This window comes from Siniperca chuatsi, linkage group LG21 (assembly GCF_020085105.1).
Source record: "Siniperca chuatsi isolate FFG_IHB_CAS linkage group LG21, ASM2008510v1, whole genome shotgun sequence".
NCBI classification, from domain to species: Eukaryota; Metazoa; Chordata; class Actinopteri; order Centrarchiformes; family Sinipercidae; genus Siniperca; species Siniperca chuatsi.
In genome coordinates this window covers 3287856-3314577 of record NC_058062.1, presented here as the reverse complement: position 1 = coordinate 3314577, position 26722 = coordinate 3287856, and the positions used below count along the sequence as shown (strand labels likewise).

General features: G+C 37.7%; 2 protein-coding genes across 2 annotated transcripts in view; both read left to right on the top strand.

Annotated features, from left to right (window-relative positions):
- Positions 1-956: 956 nt before the first annotated feature.
- Positions 957-6758, top strand: LOC122869229 (phosphatidylcholine transfer protein). The gene is made up of 6 exons (XM_044181996.1): positions 957-1163; positions 2342-2459; positions 3570-3649; positions 3843-4014; positions 4578-4645; positions 5804-6758. Exons 1-6 carry the CDS (start codon positions 972-974, stop codon positions 5876-5878), a joined length of 705 nt encoding a protein of 234 aa, XP_044037931.1. The 5' UTR covers positions 957-971; the 3' UTR covers positions 5879-6758.
- Positions 6759-8560: 1802 nt separating this feature from the next.
- Positions 8561-26722, top strand: part of LOC122869088 (RNA binding protein fox-1 homolog 3-like) — a 487998-nt gene continuing 469836 nt past the window's right edge. Inside the window, exons 1-2 of the mRNA XM_044181675.1 lie at positions 8561-8582; positions 9155-9287. The gene's annotated coding sequence lies outside the window, so the exon portion shown is untranslated. The remainder of the gene's footprint in view (positions 8583-9154; positions 9288-26722) is intronic.

Here is a 26722-nt window from a genome sequence, read left to right as displayed (position 1 = left end):
TTATTGTGAAGGCACTTGTGAGATTTGTTCCTCCATGTGAATTTTTGTTGGTATTTTCGTGAGGCTGGGAGCTGGTTCTCAGGCTACCCGATCAGCTGATCGCTGATCTGGGGAATCAGTACTGCCACAGTGTGACTGTTGCAGTGGGTGTAGTTTGTGTTTCTACACTTCCACCATGCAAACAAAACTGTATGACGGCAGCATGTTCTACTTAGCAAAGATGTACAAGAATGCTTCCCATGTTGTATATGTGGGTCAAAGGTTTCAGGGCAAATAGTTGGCTATATATTACATAAGAGTACAAGAAGTATATCATTTAAATCATTAGATAAAATGTATCATACGTATAAGGCTATAGCCTTAAACAACAGCATTCTGTGTTCCTTTGTCTTTAACTTGATTTTTTTCTTTCTAAGTAACGGACACTCTCTCTTCCATTTAATTACATTAAAACAAATCTTTTCATCTCTAATTCGTGATTTGTCTCTGTATTTTTTACTACTCTTTTTTTCTTGATTCAGTGCATGTCCAGCTTCTAAGTACATACAGTATGTTCATACAGTAGTACATAAGTATTTGCATGTACTCCACTCTGTCTCCCCTACTTTCCTGTCGTCTGGTTTTATTTACTGTTAGGTAGTTTAATCTGTAACAATGTATCATGTTTTATAAGGTCATGATATATATTTGTATGTCAAATCTTAAAAGCAAAGTAACTCCCTCTGAAATGTTGTGGAGTTGAAGAATAAAGTAGCATAAGATGGAAATACTCAAGTAAAGTGCAAGTAACTCAAACTGTACAGTACTTGACTAAAGTCACTTTCCACTACAGAGTACCTCAAAAAAATATTCTTGTACTTAGTAGTTACTAGTAAGTGTATACTTGCCATCTCTGACTGATTTTGACATAATGTAAAGAAATACAGCACTATGTGCATACAGCAATCATTAAGTCTTTTACTTTGAAAGTTATGACCGGAAGCGTGGTGTTTGACGCTCTCTGCCGTGTGACAGGTGTTGTGAGAGGAGCCGTCATGTCGCTGCAGTTTACAGATGAGGAGTTTGAGAGCGCGTGGAGGGAGCTGGATGAGCCGCAGCTGGAGGGAGGATGGGAGCTCTTCACCGAGACGATGGGAGTCAAAATCTACCGGCTCTACGACAAGGTACAAACAGTTAACAAAACTGCTGCTTTTACAACCGGAAGGCGGCTGCTACAGAAATGACTGTATCGGGTTTCGTCCAGCATCGGTATCATCATCGATTTCCTGTCCTTCTTCACAAAAATGATGGGAGATAGTTATCTTTAATGTAATTCAGTTATTGACAACATTAATAAACACATCAGCAGTGATGCCCTAGCGGCCAACATGGGAAATATCCGGAAATTGAGCGAGAGCTGTTGGACTCAGATACCGGCTATACCGGTCGTACCAAATTCCTTTTACAATTCTGTCAATTTAATGGTGCCTCTCCGTTGGGCACAAACGCATACGTCGTCGAAACTGGGTGAACACGTTTATGAAATCAGAAGGACCCACTCTTCCAGTCGGCATACACCTGACACATCGAGGCAGTAGCTTTTAATTCATTTTGACAGAAACGTGAACATAAATAAGTCAAACTTAAATAAAATTAAGTTGTAATCTAAAACTTCATGCAAGCAAAAGGCAAACAGACCAAACTGAAAACATGCATTTCCTAATGAACCTCCTTTCTCCTTTAAGCATTAACCATCGCCTCACTGCTCCTGAATTGTATCTCTTAGGTGACACCAAAAAGAAAGATTTGTGTAAAAATGACTGTGACAAATAAGTTCTGTGAATTTTGAGACATCTGTGGGCATCTCCCTATTTTTTAATTTGGCTGAAAATTGCACACACTGAACTATGGTCACGACAGTCATCCAACTAAGCTTTTTCATATTTGGCTTTAATCAATGGAGTGATGTGAGAGGACACTGCTTGAGTCTTCAGAAACGCCTAATAATGCACTATCCTATTATCGAGAGGTTAGTATTTTAAGGGTATCTAACAATTATTTAGGTTTGAGGGAGTGAGGTGCTGTCCACTGCCAAAGGAACACAAGGTGACCGTAAACTGATGTTTTTGTGAATGGAGTTTTCTCTTCGACTAAGGTTATTGCATTAAAGTGCGAGAGAAGCATCTTCAGACCTGTTTCGGTACTTTTGAATCAAATCCAACACACTCCCTCACTTGGAGAGAGAACGGGTGTAACACAGATTGGCTCTGATCAGAGTTGTGTGCTTTGGGATTAGTTGCATACTGTGGGTGTGGCATGTAGCCTGCATTTGGAAGAGAGAACTTTCATGTGCTGTTTTCAGGAAACTGGACTTTATGAGTACAAAGTCTTTGGTGTGCTCGCCACCTGTACTCCAGAGCTGTGTGCAGATGTCTACATGGACTTGACATATCGGAAAGATTGGGATAGCTATGCAAAAGGTAACAAAACAAAACAGTAATCATTGTCATTGTCCTTGCCATCCAAATCAACTTCCCCTCATCGCTCCTGCTTAAGAATAAGTCTTCATATTCCCATTACTGTCATTCATTCTGTTCTCCAGTAAGTTGCTGACATTCACCATGGATAAACTACTTATTTGTTGGCTGTAGCACACATGTAGCCTTCTTAGATCTTCTTGTCTTGAAATAATGCTCTGCATGTAGCCATGGTTTTATACACTGAAGTAACCTTTTAAACGTTTCATTTTTCTTCATGCACCTCTACAGTAACCTGCAGGTATCATGTTGTTGCTCTAGTCACATTCTGTATTGTAGCTGCCTAGTCTGTTAGAAATAAAAATCCAGCTTGAATCGCATACACTAACGCTGTAACATGTGGTTTTAGTGGTAGTTTAGTAGCTTTTTCCTCCAAAGTGGGTGTTTTTTGGGAGTCTTGTGGTCTGTGGTGCTAGCAGAGTCTTATCTGACATATCCGACCTGAAAATTGATAAATGCTTTTTGATAATGATGTAAAGCCTAAAGATTTTTAAATTACACTTCACAAAATTACACACATATTTCTCCGTGTATGCAGACATAATAAAACAAAGTAATACCTAAATTTACAGAAGATATATCTTTTCTGCCTCTAAGCCTTTAATTTTCGGAAGTTATGCTAGTAGCTTTCATGCTACAGTGACTTCCTGTTTACATAATTGGTTGCTCTTGATTGGACAGCCCTATAGATGTTTCCTAGCAACAGATTTGCACATTGCTGAAGTCTTAACTAGCTAAGACATTTTTTAAGTTTTAATGGTGTAACCTAATTTAGTAAATCACTAGATTGTAGTTACTTAGGAAGGACTTTACATTCAGACCTAGTAATGTATTTAGCTGGTGTAACCCAATCCAGGGCATCAATATTTATGTCGGTCGGTCGGATCTCTCGGATACAGATCTGATGGACAGTTTTGGCCCAAATAACAATTAATTAGAGTTTAGAGATTAGAGCAGTTCGCACTTTTTAAAAATCACTTTTAAGTGTATCATGTATCCGTCTACCTACAGCTGATGTCTTTAATGTTTTGGTGTTTTTTTTTTTTTATTCAGAGCTCTATGAGAAGGACTTCAATGGGCAGACTGCAATCTACTGGGAAGTAAAATACCCATTTCCTCTGTCAAACAGAGATGTATCCTTCTGGTCCACACAAATACATTCAGTACACAGACTCTTCTCGTGAACAAACAAATGTGAACACTAAAGGTTTTTCCATTTCACCGTTAAGTGTGGCTTATAAAGTTGAAATCAGGCTATAATGGAGAGCATATTTTCCCCAACAGGATACTTTCACAGACTGTCTTCCATAACAGCTTAAACCTCAGTATGTGTATGTAAGGGGGCGGAGAGACCTGGATGTGGACGGCAGGAAGATTTGGGTGATCCTGGCCAGAAGTTCGCCGGAGACGCCGTGTGCAGAGAAGAGCGGCGTGCTGCGGGTCAAAGACTACAAGCAGAGCGTCGCCTTGGAGAGCGATGGAGCGTGTGGAACTAAAGGTAAGACATGATGAGGGAATATAAGGATGCTACTGCCACTTTGCAGGAATGAGTATCAAGCAGTGCTGAAATTATTAGCTGATTATTTGCTTTGACAGAAAATGTATCAAAATTATAAATAAAATGAATAAACAAATGTGACAGTCCATCAGATGTTTAGGTCATTTATCCAGCAAAGATGTCAAACAGTTGTTGGTTCCAGTGAATGTTTTATATCATGTGTTTGGATAGGGCTGGGCTATATGGCTGAAATTAATATTGAATATTAATATACACCATGATCGGACAAATACATGTAAAAACACATAAAATAATCAAGTTCATGTTCAATAGATCTAAACTTTGTTTCAGAGTTAAGCATTACATAGAAAAAGAAAAACTCGTTAATTTAAACAACAGAATTTTGTTAACAGTGGTAAATATAAATAATCATAAAGCAATTTGAGAATGTCATCTTGAGCTCCAGAAATCTGTTTTTAAAAAATGTGCATTTCTTAGATCAATCAATCAAAAAAACGCATTAGCTGCAGCAATATCAAGAATGAACATGTGCTTTGTTTCAGTTTTCATGAATTACTTCGACAACCCCGGTGGCATGATTCCTACCTGGCTGGTGAACTGGGCGGCTAAGGTGAGTGCAATTTAGGTTCCATTTTACTGCAAAATATACAACCAATGCAAGCATAAAAGATTTACAGCTTTACATAAAAGGAACAACACTGTCTTTCAACCTGAATAACCCATTAAGTAGCTTAAGGGGCACTGGCCTGAACAGTTACAGTTTTATTCTCATGCTTTGGGAGCAAATGAACTATGCAGTAACCTGCTGATTTACCATGTACGTTTTACATGATTTACAGTAGAAAGAAATGGGTTTAGTTTATGTAAACCAGCTTCGTTTGGAGATATTTCTCAACAAAGAAGGGAATTTATGTGATTTGAATGGCTGCCTATTGGGATTATGCTTTCTTAGCTGCACAAGGGAAAGAAAAAAAGAGACTAGGAGTGTAAAAAATTGACAAAGTGGTTGTGTATTGATTCATGACACATGTTACTCTAAGACTATATCTACAACAATAGGAAAACAACAAAATTTCCTCTTCCTTGTTCTCTTTCCTGAACAAAACGGTGCATCACAGCCAACCGCTTGTGTCTCAGCTCCATTCTGCACCCTCCTGCTCTCCATCATCACCTTTACTCTGTTAAAATACAGCTCAACTCAGGATTTAGTTGTTCTCAATTACATATGTTTCTGTTTAAACATCAGGCTGACATTTATAGAGTTATCCACTCCAACTCCTGGTAGGCCAAAACCTGAGGAGAGACATAGCTGTCTTAGTGTGTTTGTACTCTTAAGTGTGGATTTACACATTTGTAGAAATGAACAGAGTGTCTGTTCCAAAAGAGAAACCACACTTAATGGTACTGTTGTTGTTCAGGGTTTGAGGAGAACCTTGTTAAAAAAGGAAAAGCCTTTAAATGGAAATTGTACTTTCGACAACGCCTAAAAGTGACGGTAAAACTTTTAAATATTTAGACAATATAATATATTCAGACATCGGTGACCTACTCAAACAGATCTCTGAAGAGGGCTTTAAAGAGGGTGTTAAAAGGATTTACTCGCAGGCCTCAGAGAGCTCCATCTCTCCGCCTGCTTTATGGTTTTCCGTCATTATTGTTAGCAGATGTGTTGCGCGGTGATGTCAACAGCTCCTCTCCCCGTTGCCCCTCCTGGGTGGGTCTTCTTGGCACGTGTTCATGAAGCTCTTTGTGTGTTTTTCTTAAACAGAGTGGGGTTCCAGGTTTCTTAACAGACATGCAGAAGGCCTGCAGCAATTATAACAGCTACTGCCAGAAGAAATGAATGCAACTGACGGGACAATGGCTCATGCACAAGGGCTGAATTCTATTTTTCTTGTTTTAGTTTTGGGGGGTATTGTGATGTTGTATGATCAAATGTGACTTCTGTATGGGGTGTGTGTGTGTGTGTGTGTGTGTGTGTGTGTGTGTGTGTGTGTGTGTGTGTGTGTGTGTGGCATGGTGTTGGCTGCTACTTGTTGCCGTAGCATTCTGTTTACTCAGGCATGATGTGCATGACCAGCCACCCTCATTAATAGGCTGGTGTGAAATCAATTCTGTTCCACTGCGCTGTATTAACCAATATTGTATTGTCTTTTCTGTGCAATCACTGTAAGCTCCAGTCCCTCCAGGATTTAGGAGCTTTCATAGAATATTTTTGAAGCTTTGTTTAATGTTTATACAAAATCCTCAAAAGTGGTGAAACAATGATAAGTTAAAATTGCAGCTTCTTGCATAGGATTTCATCACTTTACCTTGTTTAAATTTGTTTACTGTTTACATTTAATGTGACAGATGCAATATAATTGGATTTATTGTGTGTTTGGTCACACTGGAATCTTCCCATTGTCTGTTTCAATTCACTGAAATTCACTCATTTGTTATAGTGAAGTGAAAATGACAAATCTGTACTTTTAGAGGAATGCTGCCTGATAGGCTTCTTGTGATTCATTTCTGTGGGTTCTTTACTTATGCAATGATCATGTTATGATACTCGATACTGATTTGTTATGGGTGCATATGGTCAAAGATACAGTTTCTGAGATAATACTGTATTGATTTAGGCTGTTGATACAGGTGAATATGGTTTAATCTGGTCACAAAAAGCCTATTACTGTGTAATACCGCTTTGTTATTGAAATTAATAAACTTTTATTTGAAATTTAGTAAACTGTGTATTGCATTTTCTCACATCCACTATCACACAATAATGCTTAACAAGTAAAATGATCATCTCAAAAGGTCAATGAGTGTGTACACTGTCATGTTGTCTTACAGATGGGATGCTACCATGGTAACCTTAGCAAACATTAAGCGCTGCCAAGCAATGCAGTGTTTGACACTGACATTGATACACTCAGTTGCCAGTTTACTAGGTCCACCTACCTTAAACTAATGCAGTCTAATACAACAGTCCTGCAATAAATCCTGCCTTCGTGAAGTTTATAATGTTCAGTTTTTGTTGAAACCGTTTTAGAGAGGTGATCATTTTGAAAGCTGCAGTTTGTGGTGCTGTTTAACTGTATTGCGATATACAGGGAGGAGCCTACACTCATCTATCAGTGGGGTGGACAAAATAATAAACATCTGTCAGTATAACGCAATACATCAGCAGTTTCATTCATGGGAATTGGCACACGCTGCAATTTTTTTTTAATCACATTGCACTTGCCCATTGTAAATTCTTGAACGGCAGAGCACTCGAAGCCTCAAGAAATGAGAAATATGAAGCTACAGAGTAGAGTATCAACTCAGCAGAGGTATTGCAGCAATATTTTGTATGCAATATTCTTATGCACGGGCAAGGGCTGCCATCACAAATCCATCTCCATCCATCATCTCACTCTCTTGGGCAGTGGTGGAAGACGTACTCAGATCTTTTAGAAAAGAAATTCTCTGTTACAAGTGCATTGAAATCTTTAAGTAAAAGTACAGAAGTAGTAGCATTAAAATATACTTAAAATACAAAAAGTAAAAGTACTCTATGCAGAATGGCCCATTTCAGAATAATAATTGCATTATAATTATTGATGCAATAATGTTGCAGCTGGGAAAGGTGGAGCTGATTTTAACTACTTTATGTACTGCTAGGTGGCTTAATCCATAAAAACACATAATACTTTATTAGTTTATTGTATTTTGTATTAATAATCTGAATCTTCAAAATAACTAGTAACTAGTGGAGTAAAAAGTACAATCTTTGCCTCCAAAATGTAGTGGAGTAGAAGTATTAAGTAACATAATTTGAAGTACTCAAGTGAAGTATAAGTACCTCAGACTTGTACTTAAGTACAGTACTTGAGTAAATGTATTTAATTACATCCCACCACTGCTCCTGGGTACTGCATTTTTCTCAAAGGAGAGCACTAGACAGGTAATTTACAAAGCAGATCTGTACACTGTAGCAGAAAAAAAACAAATAAAATGCATTTTAGTTTTATTTGGACTTGGAGATGCTTCAAGAAAGTCGAATTTCCACATCAACACATAGCAAACCTTTCAGCTTTAGCAGTATCATATTGCATTCGCGCACAGGCACATGTAAAGCCAGCCTCTTTGCGTGCGGGGGCCTTGTAGCCACAAACACCTTGACCAGGGGGAGGCGCTGCTGCAGGTAAGGAACAAATGTAGACTGTCTTATATTACCAACATTTGCATGGACTAATGAATAGAGTAAATATTTAATTTATGATGGGAGTGATTCATTTATACAGTCAGGGCATTAGCTAGGTGTTAAAACCTAAACTTTAGCAAGCCAGCTAGCTTGCCTTACCACTCACTGTTATGTCTGGAACTATTTGGCATGCTAGCTAGCTAGCTTCACCCGGCTAACTTACTCCTTATGTTTGTTGCTTTCTGTGACAAAAAAATAGTCCCAAAAATAAACTCTCTATGAGAAAATACACTGTGTGGTCAAGGCTAATGGGACAGGCTAGCTTCAAAAGCAGAAGGACTTCTTATTAGTGAGGCTCTCTCAAGATGACAAACAGGTGTGTAAGTTAAAGCTGTAGACTGCTAATGATAGCCAGGCTGGCTAGTTAGCTTGACTAAACTCCCCTAGATTACACAACCATTGTTTTTAATATTTTTAATGATATTCTTGTGACATTTTGTTAAGCCAATAAGTTTTGAGTGTGAACAGGTATGTTTTCTTGCTACTTGATAAACGTTTTGGAAGATGTAATTAACTTTATATGTAACTTTAGGTTCTTGGGGTGGTAGCCTAGCCCCAGTTTGTGCCTCTCATGTATTCTCATTACACTTGAGTCACAGAGCTCAATATCCATTATTTTCTGGAAGATAAGATAAATCCCTAGGTATAGAAAAGACTCCTTGATCTTTGGTTTGATGATTGGAGCCTCCACACGTCAAAAGGCGTCAGCTAAAACATTTGTGCTTGTTAGTTTTCTGCATTACAAACTAATAAATATATAGCAAATGTGAACTTCAAAAGACTTCTTCGAGGTGTGTCACTCTGAAGGAGGAGCCCTCCCATGACATTTTTAAGATAAGGTGTGAAATGTAGAAGAGTCAGCAGGGATGTGACTTCTTTCCCCTACAGGTGATCCTGTGATGGAGTCTTTCTGTCCACAAAAAGAGTTTGAAAGCAGACAGCCAGATCCTGAGACGGTTGGCGTCTAGCGTTGTTGACGTGGCTGCTGCAGCTGTACGAAAAGCACTGAAACATTCACCAGGTTTGAAACTTACTTTTATCACTGCATTCTGGTGATACAGAGACTTTAAAGTGACTTGGTGCTGTACATCTGTAGTTCAGTGGCATATGCCAACCCATACTGGTAAAACCGCTGACTGTTGGTACGTCGCTGCTGTTCTATTGGCACTTACACTATATGGCCAAAAGCATGTGACATGGACATTAATCTGCTGCTAAAACGACCTCCACTCTTCTGGGAAGGCTTTCCTTTGAAACCTTGCTCAAACCAGGAAAAACAGCCCCAGGCCAAAAGTGTGGACAGGGTTTTCCCACATACTTTTGGCCATACAATGTATAAATTAAATGCTATTGTCAAAACCAGGCCTTTCACTTGTAATGATGTCTTTTTACATTGTTTTTTGCTTAAGCGTCTGAATACTTCCTCGACACACTTTCAGTTTCAGTTGTCGTAGCAACAATACAACAAAATTATACTATTTATGGCTGCCACTAATGATTATCTTCATTATTCCAGAGCTAAAATTGACAATTATGTTCTTTGTCAGTTCATCTGATGATCATATTCTTATGCGTTTGGTCTATTAAACGTCAGAAACATCACTTTCCCAAGGTGACGTCTTCAAATTGCTTGTTTTGTTAGACTAACATCAGTCCAAATTCTAAAGATATTCAATATATGATGATATGAAATGGAGAAAATCAGCAAATACTCAAACTTGAGCAGATATCATTTGGTGTTTTTGTTTGATAGAGCACTTAAATAATGAACATGTTGGTCAAAATGTATTGTCTGCAATGTTGATAATCAATTAATCGACTACTTGGAATTGGATGACAGTGTAAAGCTAGAATCAGATAAAACAGTTCAGAGCATTCGTATAGTATACAGTATAGTATTGATCACAGTATGCCATCAATCAAACTGCATCATATCATCAGAGGTGGATGTGTTTTATTCAAACGCCTGATATACAGTCAGTATAAGCCCACTTCTTGCTGCCTCAGAGGAGTTCTTAGTGGAAACAATGAATTATAGGGTAATTTCCTTGTTGCCCCTATAATCCTCCTGATTACTCCTGCACCACAGAGTTGAAAGTGAAACCAGTCCAAGGACCTTTACCCCACACACACACACACACACACTGTGACACACCCTCCCACCCCTGCCCTGTTTTGTTTCTCTGCTGATCAGTTGTGAAACTGAAGTGTTGGCCCAGATGTTTCCTGAGGGAAGAAGATGGTCGTTGTTTCCTATGAGGTCACTTTGCTGGTGGTGTAGTGATAGTTTAGGTGGGCTGGTTTATTCCCCCTTCACTGTCTGTCTACTATAAGGGGGTGACTGGATCTTTACATTGACTCTGTTCCTGTGGTTCTATTTAGATCAAAATATTGTGTTTTAGGGGAGACCAAGCACTACCAAAGCAAACTCAAAGCTGTAGCTGAACATGCTCAAAACAGAATCCTAAACTTGTAATGATTAAAACAAAACAGAGGACATCGTTTCCAGATTTAAATAATAACTTCACGAACAAAGAAACTGACTTTTGCTTTTTTAATGTTAAAGATGGGGGGGAACAGAAAATGGAAAGCAAACATATCATTGATACAGATGAAGGATTTTGGGCATCAGTCATTAATGAATGGCAGCTATTTAATGAGCTTCATTTACTGTTTTATCTTTAGCTTGTTAAGTGAAAGGATATCAAAAGCTTGAAGATGGATGATATATTATCTGGTTAGAGATGAAGATAAACATTAATATATTATATTTTGGTCCAAAGTAGTAATGATGGTGATGAAGACTAGACCGAGTATTATATAGCACATGCAAAAATGGAAATTGGCTTTTTTTTGTACGGGGAAGACTTAATAATTATGGTATACTATGCTGTGTTTATTAAAACTGCTTATATAACACGCTCACAAAGGCAAATCAGGTCTGTGCTTGGCAGTTTTTTGGGTTTTTTAAGTAAAAAAAAAAATTGATGCATGTAGAATTTAGACATCCTAGATTTGGTTTTAGGTTTGTGAGGCAGAGTATAAACCGCTTGCTTTTTCCAGGCGGCATTATGCTCCTGGGTGTATTGCTGTGAAGTTTGTCCCAGATGAAGGTTTTTCCATAAAATATTTGTCAGTTCATTGGCTTTATATACAAAGCAGTGCAATACAAGGTTGCTCTGAATGAGGATGCATTTGTACCACACTTTAACCAGTTGACAGCTCAGACAGATCTTTGATGTTTTTACCCCCTCTGCTGGTGGAATTCGTACATTGACTGTTAAAATACGGCACTGTATGAAGGACTACACCAACCTTAAGTGCGTCGTTAAGTATCAACAGCTTCCACTTTTCTTTTTCTGTTGTGAACATCTTTAATTAGCTAAAATTAAAGTTGAAGTGGCAGTCACACTTCTAGCTGTAATGCAGTGAGTTAACAGTTCACGTTTCTACAGTTGAGTTTTGAGGACTTTACCATACACTGCATACACTGCCAGCAATATATAGTGTGAGATAAAGGTACATGCTGTTCTAAAGAATGAGCCTTTAATCATATATTAAAATTGAATCTTGCAGCAAATTCATTCTGTAGGTCTGATTCATGGGTCAAACATGCTGTTTACATTTACATTTATTCATTTGGCAGATTATTTTTTCCAAATTGATGTACAAATGAGGTCCAAGCCACAGTAGATCAAGGAGAAGCCTTTGAGAATAAGAGTTCACGTTCCACCTGACACAAGTGCCACGAGGCCGCAAGTGTGTGAAGTAATATAAAAGTGCATAGCAAATGACTTTTAGAGAGAGAGAGAGATCTAATATACAGTCAGAAATTAGACAATTTACTTAAATACAAGAACTTAATCTTGCATATATTGGATGATATAATTAAATAGATTTGGGAATTACACAAGTATGGGAAGTAAAATAGAAGATGCTGTTTTATTATCAGATAAAGACAGCCATATAATTCTACGCCTCTTTGCATTCTGTAATGTGATATTTGTTGTCGAGAGAAACCTTCAAAATAAAGTGAAAAATGCAAAGTATGAAGTAAAACGGCTAACGCAGATAATTACATTGATCAGACGCTATCACCATGTTTCCTATTGAATTTAGTAGAAATTTTGAAATTGAATTTAGTAGAAAGTTTAGATCCCGTATAAGAAATTTGACTGAACAGCAGAAAATGTATTTGTCTACTTTTTGTAGTATTAGGCAAAGTTTTCATTTTAGAGAAATGTAATTACTAACACAACAACATGGGAACCATGTGAGGCTCGCTGGAAGGCATGTATATCTCAGTTATGGAACCGGTTACTTGATATGGAAGAAATCAGGCAGAAAAGAAAGATATTTATATGGGATAAACAAATTATAGGCTCTTGGTGAAGAGATGTGTGCACATTGTTCTATAACTATGCGTTTGAAGCATTTATCAATAACAAAAAGCTCAACATTTGTTTGTTCAGAGAATCTGCGTTTGCTCAGTATAAAGAGCAGTGGGCTGCTGATATATGGACTAAACCAAAACTGCATACATTTAGGATGATAAAATATGAATATGGTGCTGGGAATTGTCGTAAATAATTGATCTAAAAAGCAAAGATCCTTGTGCGCCCAGCTGCGATCTGGTATTTTACCACTTTTTTACCGCTGGTGAAACTGGACGGTATGTCAGTCTAGAAGAAGAAAAGCGGATTTGTTCAAATGTGCTGTCTGACTGATTGTCTTGTTTTCTATTGCCCTTTTTACTGGGAACCGCACAATATTTGTTTAGTAAGATAAAAACAGATATTGATTTTGTAAATATGGATGATGCACAAAGAGCTGTTCACATGGAACATTTAGATTAGTTAGTTACTTGGAGAAAGAGGAAAAAAGCTCTTTATCAGGATGAAATGTAGGTATGTAGCAGTTATTTTCAGTGTACAGTAAATCTGAAATCTGTTATTTTAAAGATGTGATCTGAAAGAATATAGAAGTACTTCATAATGTGGTAATCTTTTTCCTTTTGCTCGTTTGTTTTTATGTATTACCGGAAGATGTATGTTTTTGAAAAAAAAAAGCGGTGTCTTGTAATCCCATGTGGGATGGGCCAGATGTCTGGCATGACACAGAAATAAAAATAAACTAAACTAATTGTTGTAAGTGTCAGAGTAACGTCATTGCCAGCCGGGCTAATCTACGTTTTTAGGCAAACGGTGAGTTAGTTATTAACAATGTAAAAAAGTTAAGTTTGACTCCAGTGGCGATGTTATACGTTGACTGACTGATTCGATCTGAAATGGTGAGATCTAGTTTCAACAAAGTTCTCATCCGTTTGTTTGGGAATAACAGTAGTGACAAAAATCAGACGCTTAGATCCCGCTTTAATGCAACATTTTATCCCCTGGAATGTCTTGGGTGAATAATATTCAGTCCTGGAGTCTTTCCACTGCCAGTCTTTCACAAATGGAAGACAAATATATTTCTTGGCTGGCCTTTGTGTTTCAGAGTGAGGCTCTTTTGATTGGTAATATACAGGGCTAATTAGCTTAAGAAGGTTATATAGTCTTTCTGCTGGACTGCTGCTCCCCCTTAACGTCAGCTCAGATTTCCCAGGTGCCTCGCTGTCTGCCAGAGGTAACAAAATAATGGCTCTGCTTGGAAGCCTATTTTTCAACGTGTTTTTTTTAGTGATTTTTAATAGATTACTATTAGAGATATTGGTGGACTCAAGGGAATCCTTGACCGTGAATAGGCTTTTATGTGTTTTCTTCTTTTTTTACAGTCCGCTGTGCTTATCAGCTATATTTTGGTGGAAGGCCTTCTGCTCCATTATGCATGAAGAGCCACATGAAAGCTTTTCTTCTCTGTCACAGAATGAAATGAATGTAAATTCTGGGTGTAAATCCTCTGGTGTTACACTTTTTGTACACACAAAATTGCTGGAAGTAGTTGTGCCAAGAAACCGGGGGGGGGGGGTTCTTTCTCACCTCTGCACACCTGGCCAGTCGCTGCGTGAAGTGGGCGTACTTGTTGGATTGTCTGTTTCGGAAGAACTACAAAAATAGTCGGACACAGCTCCCACATTTCTGACGTGGGGGGGCGGCATTTCAGACTATTCAATGATCCAACAAGCATTGCATTCGTAGCATACTGACTCCTTCAGTACACGTGATATCTATCAGGGCTGTACAGTGTGACGTTATTACAGCATTTGGTATGAAAAATCCCTGAGCCATCATAAAAACACGGGCTGCGGCAGTCATGCAGAAGACCTTTGCCACGTGTGTTTGTGTTTGTGTCTGCATTGTGTTTATCTAAATGCTCTTATGGTAAGACCTTTCCCAGCAGAGTGTTTTTATATATATATATAAATAAAAAAGTATTTTTCAGAGTAAAAATCAGATACAAAAATCACTTTTTGAGGCCTTAGTTTGTGATTTGCCAATATGATACGTGAGTTTTTGTACAGATACAAAACACTTTTTGAGGCCTTAGTTTGTGGGTACAAACATGTGCTTAATGCATCAGTATTAAATGAAGAACTAAATAAAAAAGTTAGATAAGTTTCCTGATTTTAGATTAGGAAATATCTAATCAAAGGATAAACAAACCTCAGAATATGACCAAGCATTAGATGCCAAATTTCAAATTGTTCAGTATCCATGCATCCCTAATTCATGGACACATTCATAAATTACATTTAACAGTTTGTGACTTACTGTGTACTCTTTTAAAAGTGTTTTTGACTAAATGAAAAAGTTAAACCTTTAGCTTTCTGTCACTCTGTAATTTTCAGTAATAAAATTATGAACTGTAGTGTTATAAAAATAGTTTTTAGTAAGTTTCATTGTAGAGATTTTTGGCTCATTTCTTCAGTGTTTTTTAATTTGTACTACAAAACTCTCAACCTCTCTAGCACCACTGCTGCCTCTAAAAAAGAGAGAAAGAAATTAATTCAGCCTGTCTGTAGATAGATTAAATGTAATAAAGTTATTTAAACAAGAGGAAAAACTTGGATAGATACCAGTTGATAATGTTCTGATGCCTGCCTAACATTCATCTTCAGGCTACACAAGTTACATAATGCAGTTTCCATTGCAGTCAATCAACTACAGCTGGATGTCAACATTAGTAACTGTAGCGCAGCTGTATTTCTCTTGCCAGTCTTCAGTTGAGTAAATCCAACACTGAACATTTTGAGGTAATTCAACCTTAGTGAATGATAATTCATCAAACTGTACTAAGCTTAAGTGGTTATTCAGATGAGTGGTTTCCTATAAAAGAGGGAGTTGTCTTCAGGCGGTGTAATTCAGATATGATCTATGTGTGCATTTAGGAAAGTACAAGAAGGCCATGCTTTAAAAAATATTATATATACATTGTGTGTGTGTGTGTGTGTGTGTGTGTATATAAATATATATTTACACACACACAATATACACACAATACTCTGCTGATAATGTTTGTTCTTGTTCTGTGATCACCAGCCAAACTCACAATTTAGTTCTCATTAACATGTTTTTATGTTCTGTCCGAACACTGTAGTAGAAAATAGTGATTTGATCTCGGGTCATAAATGCTTAACCAGAGTTAATTAAACCATCTTTCATGATCTCGAAGTTCTCTGACAAAATAAACAAATACATCTGAGAAAAAACAACTCCTGCGTGATTGGCTATATTTATGTAAATCTGTGATCACATAGATGGTTAGATCCAACAGAAAGTTGTTTTCCTTATGTCACTGTTTTCCAAAAGCTCTTTTTTCCCCCTGGAGATAATTTTCAGAAAGCTCAGTTCTTGAGTGTGGAAAAATGACGGCTTTTCAAATTTAGCCAGCTTAGTGTGGACGTACAGTACTCTTACAGACTAAGCAAAAATACTGTAACAATGACGTTATAAGCTGTTTTGTGAAAGGCAATTTGGATACCTGAATTAGGTTTGGAAGGTACTTATTTTGAGTTTATCATCCACATATTTGTCTATCCTGTGAAGTTGGTTGTGTAATGTCGTAAGGCTTTTGAGAAAGCAAGCAGTACAACCATTTCTGCTAGTGGTTTCCAAAAAATAGTGAGAGGCAGATACACTGCAGTTAAGACGAGCAACACTTTACAGTATACTTACATTGAATGCATTTCTAAATTTAAAAGGCTGAACTCTGATGCTTGTCTGTGCTAGTATGGATTTGATTGCGTAACAGTAATGCTCATGGGCTGTTTTGCTCAGACTGCACAGCTAATGCCAGCTATTTGTTTTCTTGGGTGTTTTTTTTTTGCGTTCATTAAAAATAATTGTGTTTTCTACTGAGCATACCACAGACTGGCACCTCCTGAGTCGCAGCTTCTCTCTGGGCCAACATAAGCCCTGCATACCAAGGAGGGACTACTTGTGTTTACCTCTCCCTTACGGCAAAGACCAATGGCAGACTGAGGGTCCTCTCCTTTTTCTTCTGTGGTTTCTGGCAGCCAGCGCCAGATTCCTCCATGTCTATCACTGCAATCAGCAGGCCAGACCTGCAGTCAGCCAAGCAGCTTGAAACAAAGCAGCATGAACGGCTGAACATAAAGTAGGTGAAGTGTTTCTTTTTGGATACTGAGAGGAAGAATCTGTGCTTTCTCTCTCTGCTTTGTCAGTTTTCCGCTCTTTGTCATCAGAGGACAGTTCTTCTCTTTCGTGATAAGCCAAAGTGCGTCATGCACCATTTCCTCCTTAGAAGGGGAGCGAGAAAACCTGCCCTACAATGTGTTTTAACACCCAACACTATCTTGAAAATGTCAGTATATTTTCTCCATGAGGTGCTGGTACACTAGCTGTGTGAGTTTGTGTGATTGCTGATTGGCCCCTGAGCTGATTCATCACTAAATGAAACTTTCAGGATCACACCTCAAATTATGTCATTACCCCTCAAGCAGATGATTTTTCTTTTGCTTAACCATACACATAAAACCAAAGTACGTGCTGATATGCTAAGTGTCTTATTTAAATGGCAAAGGGTGTAAAGCATCCAGAAAATAGGGGTGTTGGTTAAAAATGCATGTAATGCAGAGACATGTTTACCGAGGAATGATAATAGCATGATTTGTGCTGGCACAATTCAAGTGCTTTTCTTGGAGCACAGCTTTAACTTCAGTGATTATTTGGATTAGACTAAATCATACTAATACCCCTCAAGAAACTGCAGAGAAATACTAGACCTGCAGTAAAACAATGTGAAGTTTTTCTCTTTGAAAAATGAAACAAACTTTTGACCTGTGAACAGCTTTTGAAAATTCTGTTTAGTTGGCAGGTTTAATTATATAGCACAATTCCCATATTGAAGCAGTTTTAAAGCCCTTATAAAATTATATATTTAATGTCTTTAAGTACAACATTTTTTTTTATAGCATCTCACAAATTATTCTGATGAATGGTGTACCTTTTTTGATTTGTGGACAAATGAGACAATCAAGCATCGATCTCATCCACACTTCGTGCCATGTTTGTGGAATCAAATCAGAGATCTGGGCAGCGATTCAGAGGCCTGGAAACAGGCTATTTAAAAGGATTTTTGTTTTTAAATGTAATGGAGAAAGAAGTGTTTATATGCTACTGTAAAGGTAGTCAGAGTTGGGATCTTCAGATTATTTGTTTCAGAACTGTACAGCATAATCATAATCAAATACTGTAAGTACCTTACAGAGGGTCCCTTTATGATGGATTATCCTTATCGATTTTCTTTATTCTTTAATTTGTATTAGTCAGGCATACAGTGAATGTTCAATCACTGTCCCGTTTGGCCCCCATTATTAATGGTCCTTAGCTTGTAATTAGAGAAAGATGATAAAATAAAAAAGCAGGATAATTTCAAACTGCAAATATTTATGTGCTCTTACTGCTTCACATATAATCATGTGTTGGTAATATAATTTTTTGTAACACATTTTCTTTAAATGTGTTATTCAGCCTTAGGTAACACTTCAATCTGTGGTTTGTTTGCATGCTGCATTTATCACTGTAATTATCAAATTAACCAAGAATGACACTGTGCTACAGTATGTGTAGACACCAAGGAACAAAGTGTTTTATGAAATTTATGTAGATATGAATCTCTGTCTCCACTGCTATTTCAGTAACCCCGCACTTTCTATTTAGCAGTGAAACATTTTTAAGAGAAATGTTTGTTATTTCACACCAAGCGCACGGAGCCAGCAGTAAACCCGTCTGTGAACTTAAGTGCTCTTCTATAAACTTCTCAACAGTGTAAAAAATGCTGTGTTGGTCAGAGATGGATAGGGGGCATTTTGGGACCAATAAACCCAAAATACACAAATACCTCAAATGAGATGTCTCATTGTAGCCTGCAGACTGATTTACTGATTCCCAGAATCAAAGGCCAGTCACCCCAATACTGTCGCGTTTCACAAACAAAGTGGGATTTGGGGGAGGGCACACAATGGCTGTGACAATATTGCTGTTATTATCATTCCGCTGTTGTTCACTCCGCGCTATCAAATCGCTGGTAATAGATGATAGACTCATGTGCTGCTGCAAGAAATGTCGAAATCCCTTTTTAATTTGGCTTCCAAAAACACATAATGCAATGCTTCATCCGTAAAAAGTGAAAGTGAAATGTCAGAATTTCAACCTGAGGCTGCACATTTGTGTTCTTAACCTGTTGGAAGACCACTGACCTCACTTTGTGGCTTAAAAAAAAAAAAAGAAAGATGAAGCTCCCTTCTACCTCGCCTGACCTGATCTCTCTATGCAACGGCAGTAATGAGCAGTAATGACTGCACATCCTCTCCCTGCTTTCCAGTAATGCACTTAGATATGATTGAATCCTGCTCTTCGTCGGCTCTTTTCAGACGCGTGCCTGAAAAACTACCCCATTACAAACCCAGTTAACTGCAGTAATCCGGGCTGTGGCGGGAGCACATCTTGCAGTATCATTAATGCCACTGTTCATTACGGCTTTGCCCTTGAATCCACACATACCGGTAGGAATCGAAAGTGTTTAATGGCTGCAGCCATGGCAACAGAAATTCTGCCTCTTTGACTTTTTCCTGGACAGATGTATCTTAATCGACTGCACTGCACACTCGCGTTTGGTGTTAGTGACAGTTACAGAGTAGAATCATATCTTCACAATTTATTTTTTATTATTGATTTCACGTTGGCTTAGCAATGTACCGTAACTTTCTGCATCCACAAACAAAACCGAGTTAACAAAATTAAACTTGTGTACATAAATTATTCAATCTACCTCAATTTAATCTGGTTATTTTGTTAGTGTGTTTTTGGAATCAGGAGATAGGCAGAGGTCCAGACTCTCAGGGTTTCTTGAGCTTGGCACGTATAAGCTCTGCCGCTGTTAACTTTGTGTTTGTAATTAGTTTAATTCTACAGTTATTAAGCCGTCTCACAAATACTGGAAGGAATTCAAGCTGCAGACTGGATTCTCACACAGCTTGCCACTCAGGCTTGTCTGGATGAGTCTGGTGCCACGGTTCTTACATGGGATGATTCCACATGTTGTAGTTTGTTTTAGCTCTGCTGCTCTAAACTGTCAGTGGCACACACACACACACTTCAAAATAAGGATGTATACACAATCACTAGCAGGCTGAACTGTACAAATATCGTGAGAGGAAAACGCTTGACCTTTGAATACCAATCTTCACAAAAAGCTAAAATCTGATCTAAAATCTGAGCTTGTTTAAAGAAAATTCAAATAAACTTTGGATGGAGACTTTAGTTGAGGCCTCTTTTTTTGAAGTGTAATAACATCAGCCCCTTCCATGTTCACTGTTGCATGCTGTATCATAGATCAAAAGCAGCCCCTTTATCTCCACATGCATATTTCTTCACTCTATTAATTTTGAGTTACTGATACCTTTCTGGCTCTCAGACTACACAATAATTATAATGTTATTCATTGCCTTCTTTCATAAGCTATGTACCAAGGGCAGCGTATCATTTGATATTTTTTGATACTAGTGCCAATAAGATGCCTGAGGTTTGGTACAGATAGAAAATAATAGTGATTTCATTACCTTACCTTGAGAAATGTTAACTATTATTAACAAAAGATGCCAACATTCTCAAATGTTAAACAACACAAACAGCCGTACAACAACTTTGCCTAAACAATTCGGTCTAAAATTGGCAAAATTTTGATTTGTTAACAAGGTGAATCTGACCAGCTGTTGTAATTTTAGAGTTTTTGATACACATATTTTGGTCAGTACCAAAAAAGTATTGAGGTTCAGTACACAGTACCCTGTGAAAATGAATTTCCACTTCAGCTTATGTGAAAGTTGGAGCAAAACTTTGGCCCTGGTTGAAATGAAAACTCTTTTTCTAGAAAATAAAATAGGGCTGAAACTAATGATTATATTCATTATTAATTAATTAGTTTTTTATTTTTTGTTGACAAACCACTAGAAAATAGTGAAAATTCCCATAAGTTTACAGAGCCCGGTGTGACATCTTCAACTTCAACTTTACAATGATATAAAACAGAGAAAACATTTGAGACGCTGGAACCAAAGAATCTTTAGCATGTTTGCTTAATAATTGACTAAATGATGAATCAATTATAAAAATTTCTGTTGACAATCAATTCATTGTTTTAACATAATTCCAATTGGAAATGAGCCCAGGTGTGTTCTCAAAATCCTTTCATGATCTGTCAAGAATCTAAATAGGAATTCATTGAATATGTCTGTTTCCCAAAAACGGTCTTAAAACAAGGCGGCACTCCAGAGTTCAGAAACAGCACAAGAATCACCATGTGTTTATCTTTTGGGCTGACAAAAATTAGTTTAGTGTTTTTCTTTCTGTTCCATTTCCTTTTGTTATTCTGACAAACCATCTTTTTTGTTTTTTTGTTGCCTCAATTGCTATAATGACCTGTAATGTTTATTTTAAACAAGCATTGATCTGACAGATTAGTACATCTTTGAAGTGACAGGGCGTTCATCATTTCCTCGAAGAATATACGGCACTGATTATACGTGTTACCGTATAATCTGAACTCTTTAAGTGGTTTACCTGCCGCCTGCTCTGAGCACTGGTCTGGATTCGAAGTGGATTGAGAGGAGCAGCTTTACCCTTTGTAGTCCCCAGAAAAGCTGGGGTGGACAGGGCTTTGTTTAGTCTAACCCCAGTGTGTTTCTTCTTCTCCTTAAGCCTTTGGAGACGCCAATCTCAGAGTGTCTGAATGACCGGCAGCACATCATTCACTGTCAGCTCCTCAGAGCCTCATCTACTCCCATACCTTAGCTTCTCAACCAGTGCCGCTGTCCAATCGACTGCCACGGATAGACATCACTGTCACCTGGTTAAATTTGTCATATGAGGCAGTTTATCAGGTATTTAAATTACTCAAAGGTATATTATTTAAATCTGGCTCTAACTTCTGGCCAAATATAGTTTTAAATGTAGTTACAATGGAGTTGAGCACTTTCTTTGTCTAAAATGTAGTGGTGAACACATTTTCCCATAACAAAAGTGTTTATTTGCAGAGCTGCCATATTGCACCTTAACTCATTGGTGAAAGACATATTTAGATCCTTCACCTAAGTAAATGTAGTTATACCACAATGTGAAAAAGTTCTGTCAAAATTTTACTTAAGGTGCAGTATGTAACATTTAGGAGGAAATATTGGCAGAAATGGAATATAATATTTATAAGTATGTTTTCATTAGTGTATAATCACCTTAAAATAAGAATCATTGTGTTTTCATTACCTTAGAATAAGCCCTACAGAGGGAGCGGGTCCCCTTTCACGGAGGTCGCCATGTTGCACTGCCATGTTTCTACAGTAGCCCAGAACGGACAAATCAAACGCTGGCTCGAGACAGGGCCGTTCGCGAGTTTCGCGGCCACCGTAGTTTCTCCTACACGCTTGGAAGGGGAGGGCGAGGCGAGCGGTATTCAAATTGTTGCAATCTGCAATTTCACCGCTAGATGCCAGTAAATCCTCCACACTGGACCTTTAAGTACAAGTACAGAATCTTTCACTGCCTTAACATCCTGATAGTGAGATGAAATTAGTTGTCCATTCTAGCTTTTGCTCATTAACATTTTTTTTTGTTAATCAGTGGGCATTGTCTCGGACAAATGAATGAATTTATCTATTTATTTTTATAAAAAACACATAATACTACAGCCATTACATACATTAAAAATCACCGATGATTAAAACACAAAGTACTAAGGCTTATTTACATTGCGGTCTTCTAGTATACTATTTAACACGCCACAAGATAAAAACAAAACAACAGACAGCAAGCGAAGACAATATAATCAACATAGAAATAGTAGGTGGCGGGGTAGCTATGACATGCTCATGTTTCATGGTTATAAAAAGTTGAAATTTAAGTTGAATATGCTTACATGGTACTTTGTAACCATTTATTTAATCAATTAAACTAATAAACTATTAGGAAATACTACTTAAGCAGCAAAAATGAAATACTCATTCTGAAGCATGGACGCTTTTTAGAGTCGTATTGATGCATTAATGTGCGACACGTGAAATATATCACTTACCAGCGTGATTGTGTTTTTATATAGTTTACAGTGTCTTTCTGAACAAGAATTAAATGTCTACCACAGTCTTGAATAAATATGCTAAATATTATAGTTTGAAATCTAACAGTTAGGGTTGTAAGTGACCCAAAATTTAAGACCTGAAGCTGAAAGATTGACATTCAAAGGACTAAAACTGTGCCAGATATATATATATATATATATATATATATTCTATTTAGCTTAATGTACACATGTAATCAAACTTCAAAATCCCATGTTGGTTAAAGTCTAACAGTAAGTGCAGACTTTACCTCGCTGTGTAAAGGAAGGAACGCACAGTAAAGGTCGTATCAGGCAGTACAGAAACGGGCTCCCCGCCAAGCTGAATCAGAAAGACAATAAAAACAACCCGACCACAGACTCCTCAGCTTTCACCGTCAACACTTTCCTGTCTGTCCTCACCAGATCAGCCTGTTTGTTGCTGCAGAGAATTCTGTGAAATGGGTTACAATATTAAATAAAGCAGTGTAGAAGTACAGGATGTGGAACTGCTGTCTGTCAAGCTGTGACTGTCATAACTCGATCTACATCGCTGCCATTCTCCCGCAAACTCTGCAAAGGCCCGAAGATTGAGTGCTATTGTTATTTTTAAGAAGAAGAATGGACGTTTGCACAAAGCCTCATACATATGACCTTTTTTTCAAACATTCAACATCAGGCCATCAGCAGTGCTCTGAAAGTTTCTCAAATGATTGCCAAAATTATCTTAAAGCTCCCCCTACACACACACACACACACACACTTTTAAAACTTTTTTTTAAGATGTCATGCCTAATTAGCTGGTGTCTGGCTGCTTTTTCCCCCCCGTTTTAGGGATTTTTGAGCTACATGCTTTGCCTTAGTCAACACAGTATTATTTTATTTGCTATTATTTTTAAAATGATTTACATAAACAGCAGCAGTGCTCTGTGAGGGATCTGGGTGGTCTGAGTTGAGTTCTTCTGTCTTTGTGGGAGCATCTCCGTTGACTGTCTTTGGACCACTCAGGTAATTTGAGTGACTCCTAATTAATTGTTACAGGATGGCAAATAGCAGTCCCCCCCCCCGTCTTTACTTGCAGACCTCAGCTGGCGTCAGACTGACATTTAAACAAGAAAAAATAGAAAATTGAAACTGAGTCAGTCTCAGGGTCGGCTACCGGGCCTCTGTCTCTGGGCCACTTCTTTCATACTTCAGTGTCTGGGAAGCTGAATTGGAGCAATAAATGTTCATAGACGGTATGATGGATTTTCATGGCACAGTTCGTTCAGAGCAGCTGGACAGAGCAGAGCGATGTAATGTAAAAACAGATGGAGCTGCTGATGGCGGATTGATGTCATATTTATCATAAAGACGCATCATTGTTCCAGTCAATTTAATCTCTCCAGTTTCTCCATCAGTTTACACTGACTGACTAGAGAACATTAAAGTTGCATCAGCCTATTGTGAAATACATTTCTGGAGGAATTTGGTCCAAAATGTAGTCCAGTTTTGACCAGTAGATATTATTCCTGGTCGACAGTTAAATGAGCCTTCATTGTTTGGTCATCATAGCAGTTTCTTTTATGACACCATAAAAAGCTGATATAATCTGATTAAATCTCACTATGTATACACAATGTACTAATTGATTAGTCATGCCAGCCCATAAATTATAAATTTACTGAAACCTCCACAGGCATTTTTTACTTTACTGAGCCTTTTATTCTGCATTTTTTCTTGCTATAGTATTTTATTCATAGCAATTTCTCAGTTATAACACCATAAAAACATCATGTTATAATCAGATGAGATATCACTACATGTGCACAATATCATAAATGATCATGCAAACCCACAAATTATACATTTACCAAACTTGTACCACAAGCATTGTATAATATGCCCTTTTAACGCTGCCTGTCTAAAATAGTTTTCTTAGAGGATCTAGTACATAGCAGTTTGCACTGATTGAAGCTTATTGTGAAGTGAATTTCTAAAGGAATGAAGTCATTTTTGACCAAAAGACATTAGACAGCAATATCTCAATTATAATGCCATAAAAATGGTATGCCCAGACAAAATATCCCTACATATGCACTGCAAATGGAAGACATGACCATATATACAGAGTTTTTTCCCATACTTTTTATGCCATGGTAGCTATACCTTTAAATATTTCTGGGTACATACGGCCATTGTGCACAATGCGGCAAATCATTGTGGGCAGTAATGGATTTTAGTATGATTTTAGCATCATTTGTTTCTTGATTGGGTATTAAATTTACTATATTACAGTAAAACAGACATTCACTGCTATTTACCAATATGCAGTGTATTTTATTTTCCAGAAAATGTACTATATCATGGTGTATACTGATTTCACAATATGAAATTACATATGCTAAGATAGAGGATTTTATCTGTATTGCCCTATCCTTCGTGATTTGTCATTCCAGTTCACAAATGATATTATATTATTTATCGAAACTTCCACGTGCATTTGAATATGTCCTTTTAACTTGGTAAGCGCATTCTTTTCCCGTCTAAAAATAGTTTTTAAAGGTATTACTTGTAAGTTTTTATTAATAAAAGCCCTCAGCAGAAGTTACATAATTTAACCCTTTCAAAGACACTGAGGAATGTACTGCGTTGCCTGGTTAAAGTTCTTTAATTGATTCAGAGGGTTTCAAATTAGTTTTAAAGGTACAATAACAAGTTGTAAATGCTTATATTTGTATCCAAGAATGGGAAAAAAATCTTATTTCATAAAATTAAACAGATTTTTAAACGGAGGCAATGCTCTCGTCTTTGCCTTAATATGGGCATCTAAGCACAGCTTCTGTTTTTCTTTAATAAAGCACCAGCTTGGGTCACAGAGTCGACAGGGATCGACCATCCTGGTTGCTGAGACGAGTTAAAGATCTTAAGCTGTGTGTCTCTGCTCTGCACCCAGTGGGCTTAAACATATATCACACTGGCAGTAGGCTGTTTGCTTTCAACCCCCTCCCTCCTCCTTCCCTCCCTCCCTCTCTGCCCTCAGCCGGGCAGGCCACTGATCCCCTCTTCGTCTCTATCTCACAGTGAATCCCTTCTAGCCAGGGCACAACGTTGGGTTTTCACAGTCAAACAGCACCCATGCTGGCCGAGAATTTCTTTGATCCCCAAAGAGCTCATATATGACGGAGCTACTGAACAACCTCCCTCTGCCAGGTTAATGACGTGTACTTAACTTAAAATTAACAAAATGAAAGGAATAATCAATATCATAAAAAAAGGAAGTATCTGTTTTGCTACTACAATAGCACAATTTGATGAGTGTCCAGTTCATTAAAGTTTTATTGTAGTTGTAAATACTAGGTGTCAGGTAGGTCTTCCTGGGAAAAATACTCTGAACTGAGCTGTGATGTTTGGCAAGAAAAGAGCACTGCCTACAGAAACTCAAACCCTGTAAACACAGAATTAAAACGTGACCTCAAAGTGCAAAAGCACATCAGAAAGGTTCGTTTAGCACCAAGTTGGAAACAGAATTTAACAAAAATACAGCTTCTAAATCAGAAATGGGGTTTACTTTTTGAGGGATCTGGGTGGTCTGATCCCTATTTCGAATTTCTAAGCAGTATACATACATTTAATAAGTGGTTTATAACAAACTATAATGTAGTGGAATAAGTTTATTAATGTACAGTATTTGTCAGCAATTATAACTTTAACGACAGATTTAATGTTTAAACAGCAGCCTCTACTTATGGGTGCCCACAGGAGGACCCACTTATACCTGCTTACAGCTACATTATAATGGGTTATTAACCATTCATCAACTATTTATATACTTCTTATTAATGCCACATAAGGGGACTTAAAGTAAAGTGTTACCAGAAATGGTTTGTCTGCAGCCAGAAGTCAGACCTCCAGAGTTCACACGGCAGG

Bases quoted from the DNA above. Each gene is read 5' to 3' on its own strand.
- LOC122869229 (XM_044181996.1), top strand. From the start codon at position 972: ATGACCGGAAGCGTGGTGTTTGACGCTCTCTGCCGTGTGACAGGTGTT. The intron at 1,164-2,341 runs GTACAAACAGTT...TGCTGTTTTCAG, and splicing joins TCTACCGGCTCTACGACAAG to GAAACTGGACTTTATGAGTA. The intron at 4,015-4,577 runs GTAAGACATGAT...GCTTTGTTTCAG, and splicing joins TGGAGCGTGTGGAACTAAAG to TTTTCATGAATTACTTCGAC.